At 56.0% G+C, this 16,338-nt stretch overlaps 1 protein-coding gene across 1 annotated transcript in view; it reads right to left on the reverse strand.

Annotated features, from left to right (window-relative positions):
• The window catches only part of LRRC75A (leucine rich repeat containing 75A), a 37,300-nt gene that overhangs the window by 2,694 nt on the left and 18,268 nt on the right, over positions 1-16,338 (reverse strand). The window contains exons 2-3 of the mRNA XM_063109036.1: positions 7,687-7,815; positions 382-497 (exon numbers count right to left, since the gene is read on the reverse strand). Of these exons, the coding sequence (XP_062965106.1) occupies positions 382-497; positions 7,687-7,815 (245 nt within the window). The remainder of the gene's footprint in view (positions 1-381; positions 498-7,686; positions 7,816-16,338) is intronic.

A 16,338-nucleotide genomic window follows, 5' to 3' on the forward strand; every position in this document is an offset into this window, starting at 1 on the left:
GCCTCCTATGGTGCTACCTGTCCTACATGCCCCCCGATCCCTGACAATCTTCTTCGGGGGCTACAAAACCCTTGAGGGTCCTCCTTGCTGCATGGGCTAGGGGCTTGGCTGGGATCTGGGTCCCCCTGGGGGACCTCTCCGAGAACTGAGGGGTTCAGTTGGGAGTGCCCACTTTCAGCACACCAGGAATTAGAAACTCCTCATACCCCTTCTTGCCCACCCCATCTGAGTGAGCTCATAACCCCCAGCTCCCACCCACAGACAGGGACCCCCCTTCAGCCCCTCTCATGCACATGCCCACCTGGAACACCCTCCTGGCTGTTTCCCCCACCCTTGACTTCTCCCTGGGAGGGGGAAGACGCGCCTCGGACTATGACTCACCAGGCCTGTGGCTTCCTCTTTACCAGCCCCCGGTGCCGCCTCCACTGGGAGTGGGGGCTGAGGTGGTAGGTAAGCTGCCGGCACAGCTTCTCCACAGCGCCCAACGCGTCGCCTTCCTGAAGGGGCAACCACAGACAGCAGGGCCTGAGTCATGGGAGCAGCTGGGGGCACGCGGCCCCCACCCCCAGGCCTCCCGCCTCCCTGGGAAGAGCACAGCACCCCAAGGCTGAGCTGGGGGAGTCCTGCTCTGCTGGCCCAGGGTGGGTGGCCTTAGCAGAGAGCAGTGGTTACAAGTGGATCCGCACCATGCTTTCAGTTTTTGTGAGTTAGCTGCTATCATTTATATAAAAGTCTGGATTCCAGGTGATCTGACAATTAATTGGTGGAGCTGCATGCCAGCTGGCTCCTGGGCCAGGCTTGTGCTGGTGGGTGCGGCAGGAGTCTCAATTGGGGGAGTGAGTGGCTGAGAGTGTGCCCCGCCAGATGGTCCAGTGCTAAGGGCCAAGAGTCAGCATGTGGCAGGCTCGATGCAAACAATGTGTGGACAGCGACTCGGATGTAGGGAGGTTCAATACGTTAACCTGTGCGTGGTGCTTAGCACAGCACCTGGCACAGGTTCACTAGGAGGCCAGCTTCATTGTTAGGATTGCCATCCTAGAGAAGCAGCAGAGTGAGTAGCTAAAAGCCAGGACTTGGGGCCAAACTGCATGGACTAAAATCCTGGCTTTGTCCCCTCCCGTGTGGCTTTGGGCAAGTCACTCGACCTCTCTGAGCCTCTGATCCTCCTCTGTGAAGGAATAACAGTACCGACCTCATGGGGTTTTTGTAAGGATCAAATGAGTTACTAGTTGTAAAGTGTGTTGAGTGAAGCCCAGTCCATGGTGGCTCTAGGAATGCTCGCCGAGTGAGTGCTGTGCTGTTGCAAGCGTGGCACGGACGTGGAACTCCGGCAGGGTGAACAAGGTGCCTCTGCCCAGGCTCAGGCTGGAGCTGGGCTTTTTTTTTTTTTATTTTTATTTTTAAAAGATGACCAGTAAGGGGATCTTAATCCTTGACTTGGTGTTGTCAGCACCATGCTCACCCAGTGAGCAAACCGGCTATCCCTATATGGGATCTGAACTCGTGGCCTTAGTGTTATCAGCACCACACTCTCCTGAGTGAGCCACAGGCCGGCCCCAGGAGCTGGGCTTTTAAGAGCAAATGGGTTAGTGATTTTTGGATGGAGGAAGGAAACACAAGGCATCCCTTAGTGAGGAGGAAACAGCTGTGCGAGGGCCGAGGTGGGGGTGTGTTACAGACGTGCAGGCAGGCGAGGATCTGGGGTCTGAGCACTTCTGGTTCCTGCACTGCACAGTATGCTAGAACTTTATGCAACTCCCACAACACCCTCAGCAGTGAATACTTTCATTACACCCATCATACGGAGGAGGAAACTGAAACCCAGAGGGCGAGGGACAGGGCTGGGCCTGATGGAAAGGCAGAGAAGGAAGGGGGACAAGACAGAGAAGGGATGGGAAGGTGGGGGTTGGGCATCTGAAGACCTGAGGCATCTGAGCAGGGCCCAGGGCCATGGGAGGGCCCAAGACGGAGCAGAATCGACCTGGATGAGCCATGTGGAATCTGGTTCTCCACAAGCCTTACAGCGTCCTAATGTCTTAGCCTGCCACTGAGAATGCACTTGTGTCAGCTGTCACTCCAGACCCCTGCATGGCAACCCCTGGAGCTGACGTCTGATTCCTACGTTCAGGGTCTTGCTCAGCCTAGTCACACAGGGTGTGTGGTGGGAAGTGAGGTGGGTGGATGGGGAGAGGGCTAGATCACGGGGGCTGCAGGGAAGTCACTGGGGACGGACAGCAGGATCAGGTTTGCATTCTAAGAAGGTGACTCAGGGCCAGGCCAGGGGAGGGGGTGCAGGGGGGAGGCCACACAGCCGGGTGGGGAGGTGTGGGCAGGGAGAGGACGAGGAGGTCTAGGCTTTGGGCTTGGGACCTGGTAGAAGGGAAAGGGCTCCAGGGTAGAAGCTGGTGAGGAGGTAGGATGGGGACCGACCAGCTCATGCGGGGCCACGTTGAGTCTGAGGGGCCTATGGGACCTCCACCTGGGGATGCAATTGATTATGGGGCTGGGGGTCAAGACAGGCTCAGGCTGGACCCACTCCTCAGCATCTGATTAAAGCCCTGGCAAGGGAATGAGCCGAGGGGGAAGCATTGGACACACGGGAGATGGAGAAGGCAGCAGCGAGCAGAGCTATGGACACCAGGGGGACGTGTGGCCAGGGGACCAGACACCCCATGGAGGCCACTGCGTGTCCAGTGAGGAGGCCTTGGCCAGCACAGGCTCGGCGAGGGGCAGGCGTAGTGCAGGCTGGGGTGAAGGCTGACTTTGGAAGGCAAAGGGAGAATAGGGGGTGACAATGGAGAGGGCACATCTACAGCCTCAGTTCACCACCTTGGAATCTTGCACACTGGAGTCCCAGGGAAGTTTTAAAAGTCCAGGGTAGAGAAGCACCGGCTCAGAGGCTTTCAGGACAAGAAGGACCAGTGGGTAGGATCAGGTGTCTGCCCAGCATCTCTCCCGGGACCACCCCAGGACAGGACATGGCCACTCTCTCACACACTGGCATCTCTGCATTGCATGCGTGAACTCATCCCAGTGCTAGTCCCCACAACAATCCTGTGGAACCGGCACTACTACCATCCCCACTTCACAGAGGAGGGGACTGAGGCATAAAGGAGGCAATGAGACTGGCAAGGCCAGCGGGACCCCACCCTGCACATTGGTGCTGAGGTGGTGCTCGTACGACCACCCCGCACCGCTCCCTGCTCTGCCCTCCTGGTGAGGAATCCTGTCTTCTGCTTAGGTTAGTTCAAGGTGTTTCTATCATTTGCAACAAGAAAGCTTCGGCAAGACCATCTCATTATTTCTCCACTTCCTCACTTTCCAAGGCCCCCTCCAGGTCTTCCTCATCCGGAGAGCAGGACTGACCCAGAGGTGCAGTGGTGAGAAGAGGGGAGGCAGCGGCATCCCGTGTGGCTTCAGTGTCAAGACACAGCCGCCTCCCAAGCCACAGGGCAGCCACATGCCTCATGCAACCCTGACAACAGGCACTGCATGTCACACGCTTGGACAGGCTGCCAGACCCTCTCCTCTGGAATGTTCTTCTCAAAGTGGTGCAGCCCAGCAGCCTTTCTGTGCAGCCAGACCCCGCTGCCAAGCTCCAGCCGACTGGTCCATGAGTGGGTGCTGGCAGCAGCCGATCAGCCCCTTCCCTGGAACCTGGACTTGAGAGCAGACATACCCCTTGACTCCAGGGCTGGAACCCTGACATGTAAAGTAGAGGCTGCGGGCAGCTGCGTCCCCTATGAGCAGTCTGTGTAGAGGGAACAGAGAAGGAGGCAGGCAGGGGAGAGGAGGCCGAGGGAGGCTGCCCCGTGCAGGGTCTGCAGTTCTCGTGTCTGCATCAAGCTTGGCTCACCTCGGGCCCCACGAGGTGCTGCAGTGTCTGTAGGATAAACTCTTCTCCCTGCTTGCAGCAGAGCCCCAGCCCACGGGAGGCCAGCGGCAGTCGCAGCCTCAGCTCTCTCCAGCTCCCATGACCCATGGAGAAGAGGGCATGGCACAATCAGGGTGGCTCGGGGCACCGCAGGGTCAAGTGCGGGTTTGGGCAGCAGCCTCTCCAGACCTGCCCAGGGATGCTGCCTGGAGGCCCTGGAGAAGAATGTGTGAGGGACTTGTCCCTGACCTGTCAGCACAGACGCTCAAGGCAGACCCCTCAGGAGGGACCACAGCACCCCCAACACTGCTCCAACGTCAGAGGGCGACACCACCTGCCATCTCCAGCTCCCCAGCACCTTTGAAACGGCCTCCCAGACCGCAGCGAGCACAGCCCTCCACTCAAAGCTTCCCTCCCTTGCTGGTCTGCAGATTTGCTCATTCGGCAACCAAATATCAACTGCCCTGTTCACTGCGCGCTGGACACAGCTCCAGACGCGGGCACTGTGTGCTGGCTCCTCTGTTTACTCCCTCTCTGCAGTCCATTCTCTGTCCTTCTCTGTGTGCAGAAGGCCGAGCACTCTAGGCTGTGGCGCTGGGCTCTCTTGGACCTGGCTTCCAGCTAGGTTCGGCTAATAGGAGCAACCGGAGCAAGGTCAGAGGGCAGGAGAGAAGGGCCGCTTCAGCATGCGTGGCAGCCAGCCTCCGAGACGGCCCCTGGTCCTCGCCCCCCGGGGTCGGTGCCCTTCCACACTGTGTCAGGGTGGGTCTGGGTAACTGGCAGAATCAACAGAACGGCAGATGTGATGGCATGCGACTTCTGAGCCATAAAAGGTGTTGTGGCTTTTGAGTTACCTCTCGCTCTGGGATAAGCTGGACGCTCAAGCAGTCCTACGGAGAGGCCCATGCGCCCAGGAGCTGGGGCCTCCTGCCGACCCCTTGCGATGGGCCGTCTTGCGGGTGGACTTGCCAACCTGTCAGGCCTTCTGATACGTGCAGCCCTGACCAACGTCTGGAGAGACCATAAGCCAGAAGTACCTACACAGACTGTACAGCAACAGATGTCTGTGGTTTTAAGCCACTGAGTTTTGGGATAACTTGTTATACAGCACAGTTCCAAACAGGCGTTCTCGTCCTGGCTGTAGCGGTGCAGCGCCCCTCGGGACCCCCTCAGTGGAACAGCTTCCTGATGATTCCCTTTACCCTGTCTGCATCCTTTACTACGCTCTCTAGAAATTCAGTGGAACATGTCGCCTGCTTCCTGCCTGGTGCAGACGGTGACCCGGAACAGGACAGATGCCCCTTTTGAGTTTATACTACAGTAAGGAAAACAGACAATAAACAAGCCAACAAACAAGGAAGATAATTTCAGAGACCAGGAGGTGAAATGGACAAATGAATGAATAAGGAGGCTCTGAGACGGGGGCTGCTCGGGGGCCTGCGCGAGGCAGCCGGCTGAGGAAGGCCTGCGCGAGGTGGCATTCAGGCTCAGTCCGAACGGAGGGGAAGGGAGCTCAGACACGGGGGGCTCGTGCAGTGAGGGGGCTGCACAGTCCCCGAGGTAGGGGAGGATTTAGATGTGCCAGAAGCAGAGTGTGCAGGGTTGTGAGTGGGGCAGATGAGATTGAAGACTCAGGCAGGGCCAGAGGAGGAGCTTGGGTTTTATTTAAATGAAAACAACACCAGCTGCAGGATTTCCAGTGAGGTACACGTATGATCCAATTTACCTAGGGACAAGCTCTCTGACCCTGACACCTCTGTTTATAATTTCTAGGCCCACAACTTGGGCTGATATGAAATTCCCAGATGCAAATTGCTCAGAGCCAGCTCACGTAGCTGGGGTGGGTGGAGGGGCTGCCCCTCCCACCAGCTTGGGGACCCCATAGCTCGGGGACCTCCCACTCCTGCCTCATGCACAACTGGGAGAGTCCTGCAAAAGAGCATCTTTTGCCACATAGCCGTGGGCATGGGCAGGGGACCAGCTAGGCCCCTGGGCCTCCAGCAGGGCTGACTCTGCTGATTCTGGACATCCCAGTCAGAGATGAGCCCATTGTTTTCCAAGACTCTGAGACTGCAGGGGGACTGCAGGGGGTGAGGTCCCAGGGACCAGTCTTACTTGGCGCTGTTTCCTGCAACTGACCTGTGGGATCTGAGGGCACTGCTTGGCACGTGGTGGGTAGGTGCTCACTGAGTAGTCACCACCTTGACTTCTGTCCCCGTGGTGCTTGCACAAGCCAGGCAGATGCAAGGGCTTCTTGTGAATCATCGTGTTTAACTCTCAAAACAGCTTGATAGGAGAGAGATTATTTTTATGCCCATTTTGGAGTTGAGGAAAATGAAGCATAGGTTATCAAGTGATTTGAGAAAGGTTATACCATACAACGGACTGAACGTCTGTGGCCTCCCAAAATTCTTATGTTATGTTGAAATGCCCATCCCCATGGTGATGGCATGAGGAGAGGTAGGGCCTTTGGGAGGTCATGAGGTCATGAGGGTGAGCCCTCATGATGGGACCAATGTCCTTATAAGAAGATCCCAGAGAGCTCCCTTGCCCTTTCACTGCCACGTGAGGACACAAGAAGGCAATGTGGAGGAAGGTCCTTACCAGACACCAAACAGGCTGGTCCCCTGCCCTCCACCGCCAGCCCCTACCTCAGAGTCCTGGCACCAGAGGGAAGGTGCTAGACACAGCCCAGGTGGAGCTCAGCACCAGCAGCCCTCTTTCCCCTGGTGACCACGCTCAGGTCTGTGCCCAGGCCAGCGAGCGGTGAGCGTGGGCAACCATCTCCTCCCTCTTACTCTAGGCCCTACTCTGAAAGGGGAAGCATCCCTCCTGCACCCCTGGTCCTCCTCTGCTTCCTGGCCCTGCCATGGAAGAAGTGCTTCTTTGGGAAGATGCTGGAAATTGAGGGCGGGAGGGAAGAAACCAAAACAGCAGAGAAGAGCTCAAGTGCAGAGCCACCCGGGCCCGGCCCTCCTTCCCCTGCCAGTCCAGCTGTGCGGCCCCAGGCAAGCCAGCCTGGCAACCCTCAAGGCCCAGGGCCCAGCTTAGACCCTGGAGCCAGCTGGAACAGGGCAGAGTATCCCACCCAGAAGGGGCTGGGCAGCAGCTCTGGAGCCTGGAGAGCCCTGGAGTTTTTCCTTCTGAGGTACAAGGTACAGGCAGGAAATAGACATGAGTGAAGTGGTGGGTGTAAAATGACAGCCTCAGAGTTGAAGACAACTGGGAGTGGTGGGGACTGAGGCAAACTGCACAGCCCCACGCAAGGCCACTGCCAGCTTTACATGGCACCTTTGTACAAATTAGAAAAAGTACACTTTTAGGTGGACACAATCTTGCACCAGGGCCCATGGCTTGGTGGGCAGAGAGACGGCTAGATTTTAACTAGGTCCTGCCTCCTCCCACCCCAGCCACCTCTCTGTATGTGTGCCTCTGTGCAGGGTACAACCTGTACAACTGTACATGGTGGCCCTGGCCCTGTATAACAGGGATAGCTGCTCGGTTCCAGCCTTGTAGAAATGAGGGCTTTATGCTGCTGGAGCTTCCAATTTTCCTAGGGCAGCTGAATACAGGGACTATGTGAAAAATTCTGATTTTTAAGTGTTGGCAACGAATTCACCCCATGGGCCAAACAAAACTGATGCGGTCAATGGAGGGCACCTCAGGCCCACCCTCTCAGTGCCTGCGGGAGGGACTTGTCCTCCCTGGGCCAGGGCAGCATCTGCCAGCCCTCCTTGGGCACAGCTGCTCTACCCAGAAAGGCGCCCACCTCACACCCCTGGAGCCGGCTGGCTCAGACCACAGCACCCTACCGGCTTAGGGCAGTGGATGTAGCGCGCCAGGCTGATGATGAGGTCGTGTGTGATGGGGTCCACCAGGTTCCGGAAGCTGGCGTAGCGATACAGAACGTCGTCCAGCGAGGTCGACTCCATGCCCAGGTCCTGCAAAAGCAAAGGAAGTCCAGAGGTCAGAGGCGGCTGCCCCACCCGGCTTGTGGGCCCCAGCTCGGGAGAAGCGGGTACAGCCCCCTGCAAAGGGCTCAGCCTCACCCAGAGCCCTGGCAAGGAAGCACCTGCAGAGTCTCCCTCGGAGGACCAGGCCAAGCCTCTGCCTGTTTCTCTTTCTCTCTGGGCTGAGGAAGAGGAGGGACCGGCATCTGAAGGCTCCGCCGTTCGTGCAGTTCCCCTTTGTCAACCTCTCCCAAGAGAACCCCCACCTTTGCCTCTCCGGCTTCCCCGACGATGAAGCCAACGTGCTAGTGGCTGCTGCCTCCCCATCGGGGGCAAAATCGGGAATGGGCATAGACAGCAAAACTTCCCTGCCTTGTGACAAGACCGTTTACTGATATTTATTCGTGTTTTCTTCTTGCTTCTGAAATCATCGTTACTGATCCTGCTGCAGATGACACAACCTCAGTGTTCCTTTGCCGTGGGGGCTTTTGAGTTGTGGGGGGGTTGTAAGAAGCCACCAGGGACCCAGAAGGAAGGCCAGCGGGGCACCTTCAGAAAGGGTATGAAGTGGGGCCCTCCTGATGGGGGGAGGGGGCAGAAACCACTGGAGCAGAGGGTCCCCAGGTCTGAGGAGGGACAAGCGTTTTGGGGGTGGTGTGTGGAGCACTTCCCCAAAATATGGCACCGTGGCATCTGAGCAGACAAAGCAGGAAGGTCTCTCTGACCCTCTCCTGAAAGAACTCCCGGACCTTCCTCTAAAGCAGGTCATAAGACCCTCATTCCAGAGGGGTCCTCTGTACTGTACCCAGAGGAAAGGAATGTCTTTATCCTGAACGACACAGAGACGCCAAGAAGAGTCTGAGCAGAGGCCTGACTACGTGCCCCGGCTGGCTGCACCCTCCAGCCTCACTTCGGCACGACCGTCCGTGCGAACGGCGGGTTCCCTTGTGTATCTGCGTCTTCACTGCGGAAGGCCCAGCACCACGTGAATCTTAAATAAATTTGTATGTTTTCCTCCTGTTACGCCGTCTCAGGTGTCTCAGCCATGAGCCTTAGGATGGGGGAGGCAAAGGTACGACCTTCTCTGCCCTGCAGGGGGCACCACGCCCTGAAAGCCGGGCTCGCCCACGCTGCCCCCATGGCTTGGCCAAGAGCAGAGACCGGTGCGGTTTCCAGCCCAAGGGCCCTGTTCCAAACGTTCTGGGCTGCATGAGACCCTAAGATTCTTATACAATGCAAGGGAAAGGGCAGGCCCCCCAAACATGACGGAGCTGGAATTTCTCACCCACCAAACTGGTGGAGCTGGAAGGAGCCATCTGCTTAGAGAAGTGAAGCGGAGGGGGCCGCCCCGGGGAGCCGGACTGCAGTTCACACCTCTGCGTGTGACAGATGGTGGGTACACCTTCTCTTTTCTCACGCACCCTCTGCCCAATTTCTGCTGCCCTTGGCTATGAGCTGTGGCCCCTGTCCCTAGCTCGGAGCCTCGCACAGACCAGGCATGATGGCATTCCCACCCAGGGACGGTCCCACCCCACGCTGAGGAACAAGGAGAGCCCCGGGGCGGGCAGGGAAAGCAGCCCCCTTGCGCTGTCCACACCCTAAGCCCTCCAGGCCTTGAAGCCCCAACCAGGGCTGCCCCCTGTCCACAACTCACAGAAGGCAGCTCCCAGCTGGGTCTCCAGGGCCCAGCAAACTGGGGATGGGACATTCTGGACAGGAAAGGCAGGGGTGACTGGCTGAGTTCCAGCAGGAGTTTGTTCCCTGACATTTGGTGGGATATTCTGAACTTCTCTGAACACCTTCCCCCTGTGATTCTTAGAAATCCCTGTAAGGCAAGTAGCCTGGGCATCATTATTCCCAATCCACAGATGAAGAAATCGAGGCCCAGACAGGCCGACTTCTTTCACCATCAGAATTTCAGGAATGGTGAAGGTGGGACTCGGCCTCAGCCTGGGGCCTGTTCATCGAGGACGGCATCTGCTCTTACGTACCCCCGAAGTGAGCTGGGCAGGAGGTGGGTGGAGTGCAGAGATGCTGTCCTGTGGTTTGGTGACTGACATTTCCAAGGGCAAAGAAAGAAAAGGTCTTTGCTGGATGGATCTGGAGGGCCGGGGTGCCGTGGCCACTCTACCATGTGCTGCCTTGTGGATCCCACGTGCCAGTGGCCCTAGCTGTGGCAATCAGAGGCACTCTGCCTCCTACACTTTTTACAGTTTCCTTCAAGCTTCAGTGAGGACACTGAGGGGCCAGTTTGGGGGCTTAGTTTTCTATGCAGCAGGAACAAACCTTAAAGGAAAACTGCCCTGTCCTGAGGTAGGTTCTCTGGCTGCTGAAATACTTTACTGAGGACCCAAATCTGGGGGCTCCAGGACAGGCGTGGGTGCAAGGAAGGCAGGCTTCTTGGTGCTGCTGCCCCGTTCTTGAGCTGGGCCCTCTGCAGAACCAAGTGCAACCCTCGCTGGGACCTCTGCACCTGCTTGCTCCATCCCTCAACGCTGCATCCTGAGGCAACCTGCCTAACATTGTTGAGCCTCAGCTTGCCCATCCGCAAAATGGGGAGTGACCCTGGCATCACAAGCAGGTGAGAGAAACAAAACCAAGAAACACATGGAAAGCCTCCAGCAGGAGAAACCAGTCTCCAACAGTGGCTGCGCCCGCCCCACCCGACTCCCCTCTGCCCCCTCCTCCCTGAACAGCCCTTCTACCCCTTATGCAGTGGTTCTTAATTTCATGTTAGACCACAGACCCATTTGAGAATGTGTTAAAAGCCATGACCTCCCTCTCTAGAAAAACACAGGAGTGAGGGCAGGACAGGGACCCTGGTGCAAAGTCCACGCTGGCCTCAGGGTCAGGAGGGTGTGTCGGGGCCATGTGGACATGCAGGATCCCAGGATGCAAACAACTTCCCAGCAATGTGCAAAAACACGTGCCCGCCCTCCTGGGGCAGAAGGAGGTTGGGAACACAGTAAGGCTGAAAGTCAAAGGGCTTGTGTTCATCTCCATGGCCGGAGGCTGGCCTTGTGGCACGAGGAGGAGGTCAGAGGCTGGAGGGAGACACTCTCTTTTCCAGTCTGTCATGCAAGCTGGGCTGCTCCTCTGCGGTTGTTGACAGTGTCAGCCTCTGTCCCTCCTCCGCTTCACTTGTGTACCCTTCTCCTTTGTGTACCCCTGGCACCTAGTGGTCTGCTCCCTGTCCCTCAGCGCCCCTTGGAGAAAGTGCTGGAATCTAGGCCCGGCTGACCCCCAACACACTGTAAGTCTGTGCGCCAGTCTTCCGTCTCAGGCCCATTTCTCCACCTGTGAAATGGGCAGACGAATCACATTAGTACTCATCAAACTGTGTTCCAAGATCTTGGAGCTGGGTGGATAAGAGGGAGGCAGAGGAGCCAGCAAGCCTGCGGGCTGCGGCTCTCGGCAGAACAGCTCTTGGTTACAGACAGACAGACAAAGAAAGTGGCCAGTCCAGGCTATCCTATCCTGGAAGGACCAAGAAACGTCCAGGCGCTAACCCAGAGGCTGGGCCAGGTCTGAGAAGATGCAGAACGTCCTTCCCCGGGCCCGCTGTTGGCAGGCGGGGCTGGCTGGGCTCCGGGTAACTGTGAGTCACGCTGGCGCCCTCCCTGTGAGTTCCAGCGGGGGTGGGGCTCCCAAGGTCCCCGGGCGACTACAGGGAAAGCCAGATGCAGCCCAGCCAGAGGCAGCTGCGCTCTTTATTGCTTTATTTCTTTACTTGGACCCCGCCTAGGTCCACAGGGTGCTTGTGCTGCTTTAGGGCACTTCCGGGGTCTCGAGAACCTCGAGCCACTTCTGGCTTCCTTGGTGTCCTCTCCATACCCCCTCCCCAAGCCAGTTTATGGGGGATGACTATGTCCCCACCCACTGGGAGTTACCCATGGGGCTGGGGGTTAGGGAGAGCAGATAACCAGATCTGCGGTGTCTCAGGCGGCTGTAGCCAGGAGCACAGACCAAGAGAAGCCCATGCCGGGGCTGTGGTCCTGGCTACAGCCTCTTGAGACACCTCCAGGACCACAGCCCCAGGGACGGGCTCCTCTTGGGCTGTGCGCCCAAGGCCTGCACTGACACTGCCCAACGGGGGCCTCCAGCACTCCGCTCTGCCCTGGCTCCTGCACGGAAGGAAGGGGAGAAGCAGATTCAGATGTGGCCCCTCTAGTCATTGCAAAGCATGAGACATTGAGGAAAACCCCATCTTCCTCCTTATGGGTCTGAACAGTTCCATCTCTAGCAACTGTGCATGTGGACAGCTCCTTGCCAGAAAGTCTGGGGACACCAGTGGAAGCATGGGTCACGTACTGCTCCCTGACCGAGTGGCCCGGCCCAGCAGCCAATGGCCAGCGTGTGTCATCTCGAGGAAGTGGGGCCCCACATCACTTGAGCTTGGATAGGCAGGTTTGAGGAATCCTTGCAATGGGGAGAGAGACGATGGGCCTGGTGCTAGGGTCTGGGTTTCCAAAAAGTAAGTAGAGATCCACAGAGGGAGCTGGGACAGCGTTTCTCAAAGTGTGGTCTAAGGCCACTTTTCCAATGACAGCTGTGTGACGCTGGATTTTCTTCATAGATGTCAATCAAAGCCACCCGTCGCAAGAGCCCGGATGCAAAGCAGCAGGTCCGAGAACCCCGCCGTGTCCTGGGATGTCAGACATTAGAGAGAGTTGTGCAAGAGGGAAGCCATGCCACTCTTCTCACTTCTTTTTTCTTTTGGAAAATATAGTTATTTTCATAAAAATTTATTTCCTCCACATGTGAGCTTATTATTAATTTTAAATAACTAAGTAAGTAAATCTTGAAAATCTTTTTAATTTCTAATACAGTAAGTAGCATTAGGCATGACCCACGTAAAGAAAACCCCTTTGAGTTCCTCAATAATTTTAAAGAGTATGAAGGGATCCTGATACCACAAAAAGGTTTGAGCTGCTGGGTTAGACGAATGCAGTGCTCTGGGAGGAGGGTGCTAAATGAGGGTGGGGAAGGGTTTCCCTTCCCTCCGGATACTGGAGAAACTCCGACTGCCTCTCCACTGAGGCCCCGTCTATGCAGGTGCAGCGTGTGATGGTGGTGCTGAGGGGTCCAGGAAGGCCCTGTGCCCACAGCTGGTGTCTGGGAGAAGGAACAACATCCAAGCCAAGGGTCCCAGGGCAAGGACAACCCAGGAAACAGACCTACAAAGGGGCTGTGCTGGATGTCACCGGGGCCTTCCAGTGTCTGCCTGCTGGCTAGCTTCCCTCCCCTTCTTAGTCTTTGTTGGTACAATTAGGGATTACTGCTATGATTATTTTGTAAACGTGCAGGTGACTCTGTCGATGACATTTGGCACTGCACACTGTGTGTGTCGCTGTGAGTGTGCACGCTCCCTGCCTCTCCTTGCTTCCGATTTGCCCCGCAGCAGGACCCAGACCTTTACTCTGTGTTTTTGCACTGCCAGGGGATCCAGCACACCCCCTGAAGGAACAGACGGACAGCTGCTTTTCTGAGCTCTGGCCTACCTGAACACTCCTGCATGTTGAAGTCACACCTGACGACAGCCTGGCTCAATAGAATCTCCCAAGAAACACCACAGACGCTACTCCACTGCCCTCTGGTATTTGGTATCACTCACGACTCTGCAGCCATCTGATTTTTGTTTCTTTAGCTGCTTTTGCAGCCCAGATGTCTTTGCCACTAAACTCCAGACACATCTTCTGGACAGTCCCAGCACATTGTCCCCTGCCTAGGAACACCCGTTCAACACACAAGATAGCCTATAAGGCAGTAATATCTTTACAGCAATCTCTCAAAGTCACCAAAGGGACATCCCAATCACGACTCCCCCAAATTCTTAAAATCCCTTCCCTGTATCTCTCTTCCTACTGGACTCAACTGTCCTGCAGTTTCTCATTAACACCCCACAAACCCTCCTGGCTCTCGGGTTTTCTCTTCCTAATACAAATCAACTTAACTTCTCTGGCCAATCCAGTCTCCAGTCCTCTGATCCAAACCATATCCCCCCTCCCACCCCCAGCAAAACAAAACAAAACAAAACAGAACAAAATTGTTGGTCAGGATGCGGAGAAATTAAAACTTCTGTGCACTGCTGGTAGGGATGCAAAATGGTACAGCCACCACGGAAAATGGTGTGGCAGCTCCTCAAAACACTGAGCACAGAATTACCATATGATCCGGCAATTCCACTTCTAGGTGTATACACCCAAAAGAACTGAAAGCAGGGACTCAAACAGATGTTTGTGCCCCCAGGTTCATAGCAGCGTTATTCACAATAGCCCAAGGGTAGAGGAAGCAACCCCCGTGTGCACTGACAGACGAGTGGGTAAACAAGACGTGGTCTGTCCACAAAATAGAACATCATTCAGCCTTAAAAACGAAGGAAATTCTGACAGATGCTACAACACGAATGAACCTTATGGCCATTATGCTGACTGAAATAAGCCAGTCACAAAGGGACAAACACTGTGTGATTCCACTTCTATGAGGTGCCTACAGCTGTCAAATTCAGAGAAAGGAGAATGTTGGCTGCAGGGGACGGGAGGGAGAGGTGATGGAGAGCTGTTCAGTAGGTAGCTGCAGTTCTGCAAGATGAAGGGAGTTCTGGAGACCGGCTGCACAACCATGTGAATGTTCTTAATGCTACTGAACTGTACACTTAAAACTTTTATATCAGGTGTACTTTAACACAATTATAAAAAAGGGCCCGAGACCCCCGGCAGGCAAACGTAGGCACCTTCCTGAGATAGGCAGGAACAGGGGAGCGTACACGTGCCTCTGGCCACTTTCCTTCTGCCCATCACGCTTGGTCATCAAAAATGTCACCACTGCGTGTCCACTCGTGGATCTGTTTTCTTCAGGTTTACCGTCAGTGTTCGGGTCTTTGTATGTACAAACACAGACCTTTTTCTAGCCTGCCTCTTCTTCGGGAAAATCCAATGTTGGCTCTACGTGTCTTCTGAGTTCATCTTTTCCAATATTCTTTGCCCACTGCATTCCCGTTGAGGTCTCAAGGTGGCCTCCCACGTCACTGACTCACGTTCTGCAGCTCATCGCGACTTTTGCTGCTCCAGGAGGGGCTGCAAGTCCACTCCGTCGCATTTCCTTGCAATTCCTACTTTGCACATTAATCTCCCTTTTCATCTCGTCCCGTTGGTTTTCTTTTCCATCTCAGCTTGGCCCCTTCTGGTGGCCTTTTGTTCTTTCCCACAAAGTTGATTTCTTCTGGATCCTGCTGTAACTCATTCCCAAAGGTCAGGGTTCAGGTTCTGTGCCATTTATCCTACACCCAGGGTTTTTCTCCCCATGTGCTCACCCTGGAAGAAGGCGAGATCTAGCGAGACCCACATCTATCAACGTGCCCTTGTCCCCACGGCTGCCTCCCTGGGAAAGAGCAGACTCCTCTTCAGGCCCTGCCTTGCTGAGGAGCCCAGCTCTGGCCGAGTCTTGGCGTTGAACTCCTGTGACTATGACCTTAAGAAGGGACATCCTCATCCAGCCCCAGGACCTGGATCTCTGACACTCGTGACAGTTAAGTCCATGGACATCCATGACAGTGTCTGTCACTTCCTATCCGTGGCCAAGCCCGCTGGGTGTGTGTGGACAGCGGCCACACTTCAACCCTCCTTCCTGCTGGTTCAGAGTCGCCTCCTCTGAACAGATGCAGACAGCGGCGTGGCAGAGGGCGCAGTGAGGGGGCTGGACTCTTCTACCCCAAATCGTCCCTCGCATGGTGCAGGGCACTCGGCTGATGTTCCGATTGGTGACGTCCTCGGTGGAGGGAGGAAGCAGCTTCCTACCTTCTTGGGGAGGAGACTCGGATTCCTGAGGGAAGCCTGGATTGTTTCTTCCTTGTTGGACCAGTTCCATCTGTCCTACAGCAGGAGGAGGTTCCTCTCAGACTGTCCACCTGTCTCTGCTGTCGCTGTTCTAAGAATATGCGTCTCTTTCTGGTGTGTTTTAGGTGTTTTAGGGGAAAGCTGGGAGAAGCCACATAGCAGGCTGCCAGGCACGCTCTATTTTTAAACCCCAACTCCCTCCTCTTTCAAACTCCTTTTTAACCCCATTCCCAGAAGGAAGGCCCCACAGGAAACGAGCAGGTATTCGTCTCTCTCCTCAGGCACGACTGCAGTTTCTGCAATAACAGAGCCAGGGGAAGGAGGCAGGCAGCGAGCTCTGAATGCTAACCGGCAAGGTGGACGGATCCAGTGCTGAGCCACCAAAGCCGAACGTGCAAAGTCACTCAATGAGGTGGCGATCAGACCCCGCCCGGCGGGAGGACACTAATTACAGCCCAGAGCGCAGGGAGCAAGCGGACGGGGCTGCGTCTCCTCCTGGCTCTGGAACATCAGAAGCTGCTACTCCTAAGGGAGGGAATAAGCCAGGGGACATGGGGCCTCAGCGGGGTGCCCGGACTCCAGTCCCCTCCCCTATGACATTCTGGTTGGCCTTCTGGCGTACCCCCAGGGGAGGAAAGGGAAATGTCAGGCGCTGTTAGGGAAACACAGCCGGAGGAAG

Source organism: Cynocephalus volans, chromosome 10 (genome assembly GCF_027409185.1).
Source record: "Cynocephalus volans isolate mCynVol1 chromosome 10, mCynVol1.pri, whole genome shotgun sequence".
Classification (NCBI taxonomy): Eukaryota; Metazoa; Chordata; class Mammalia; order Dermoptera; family Cynocephalidae; genus Cynocephalus; species Cynocephalus volans.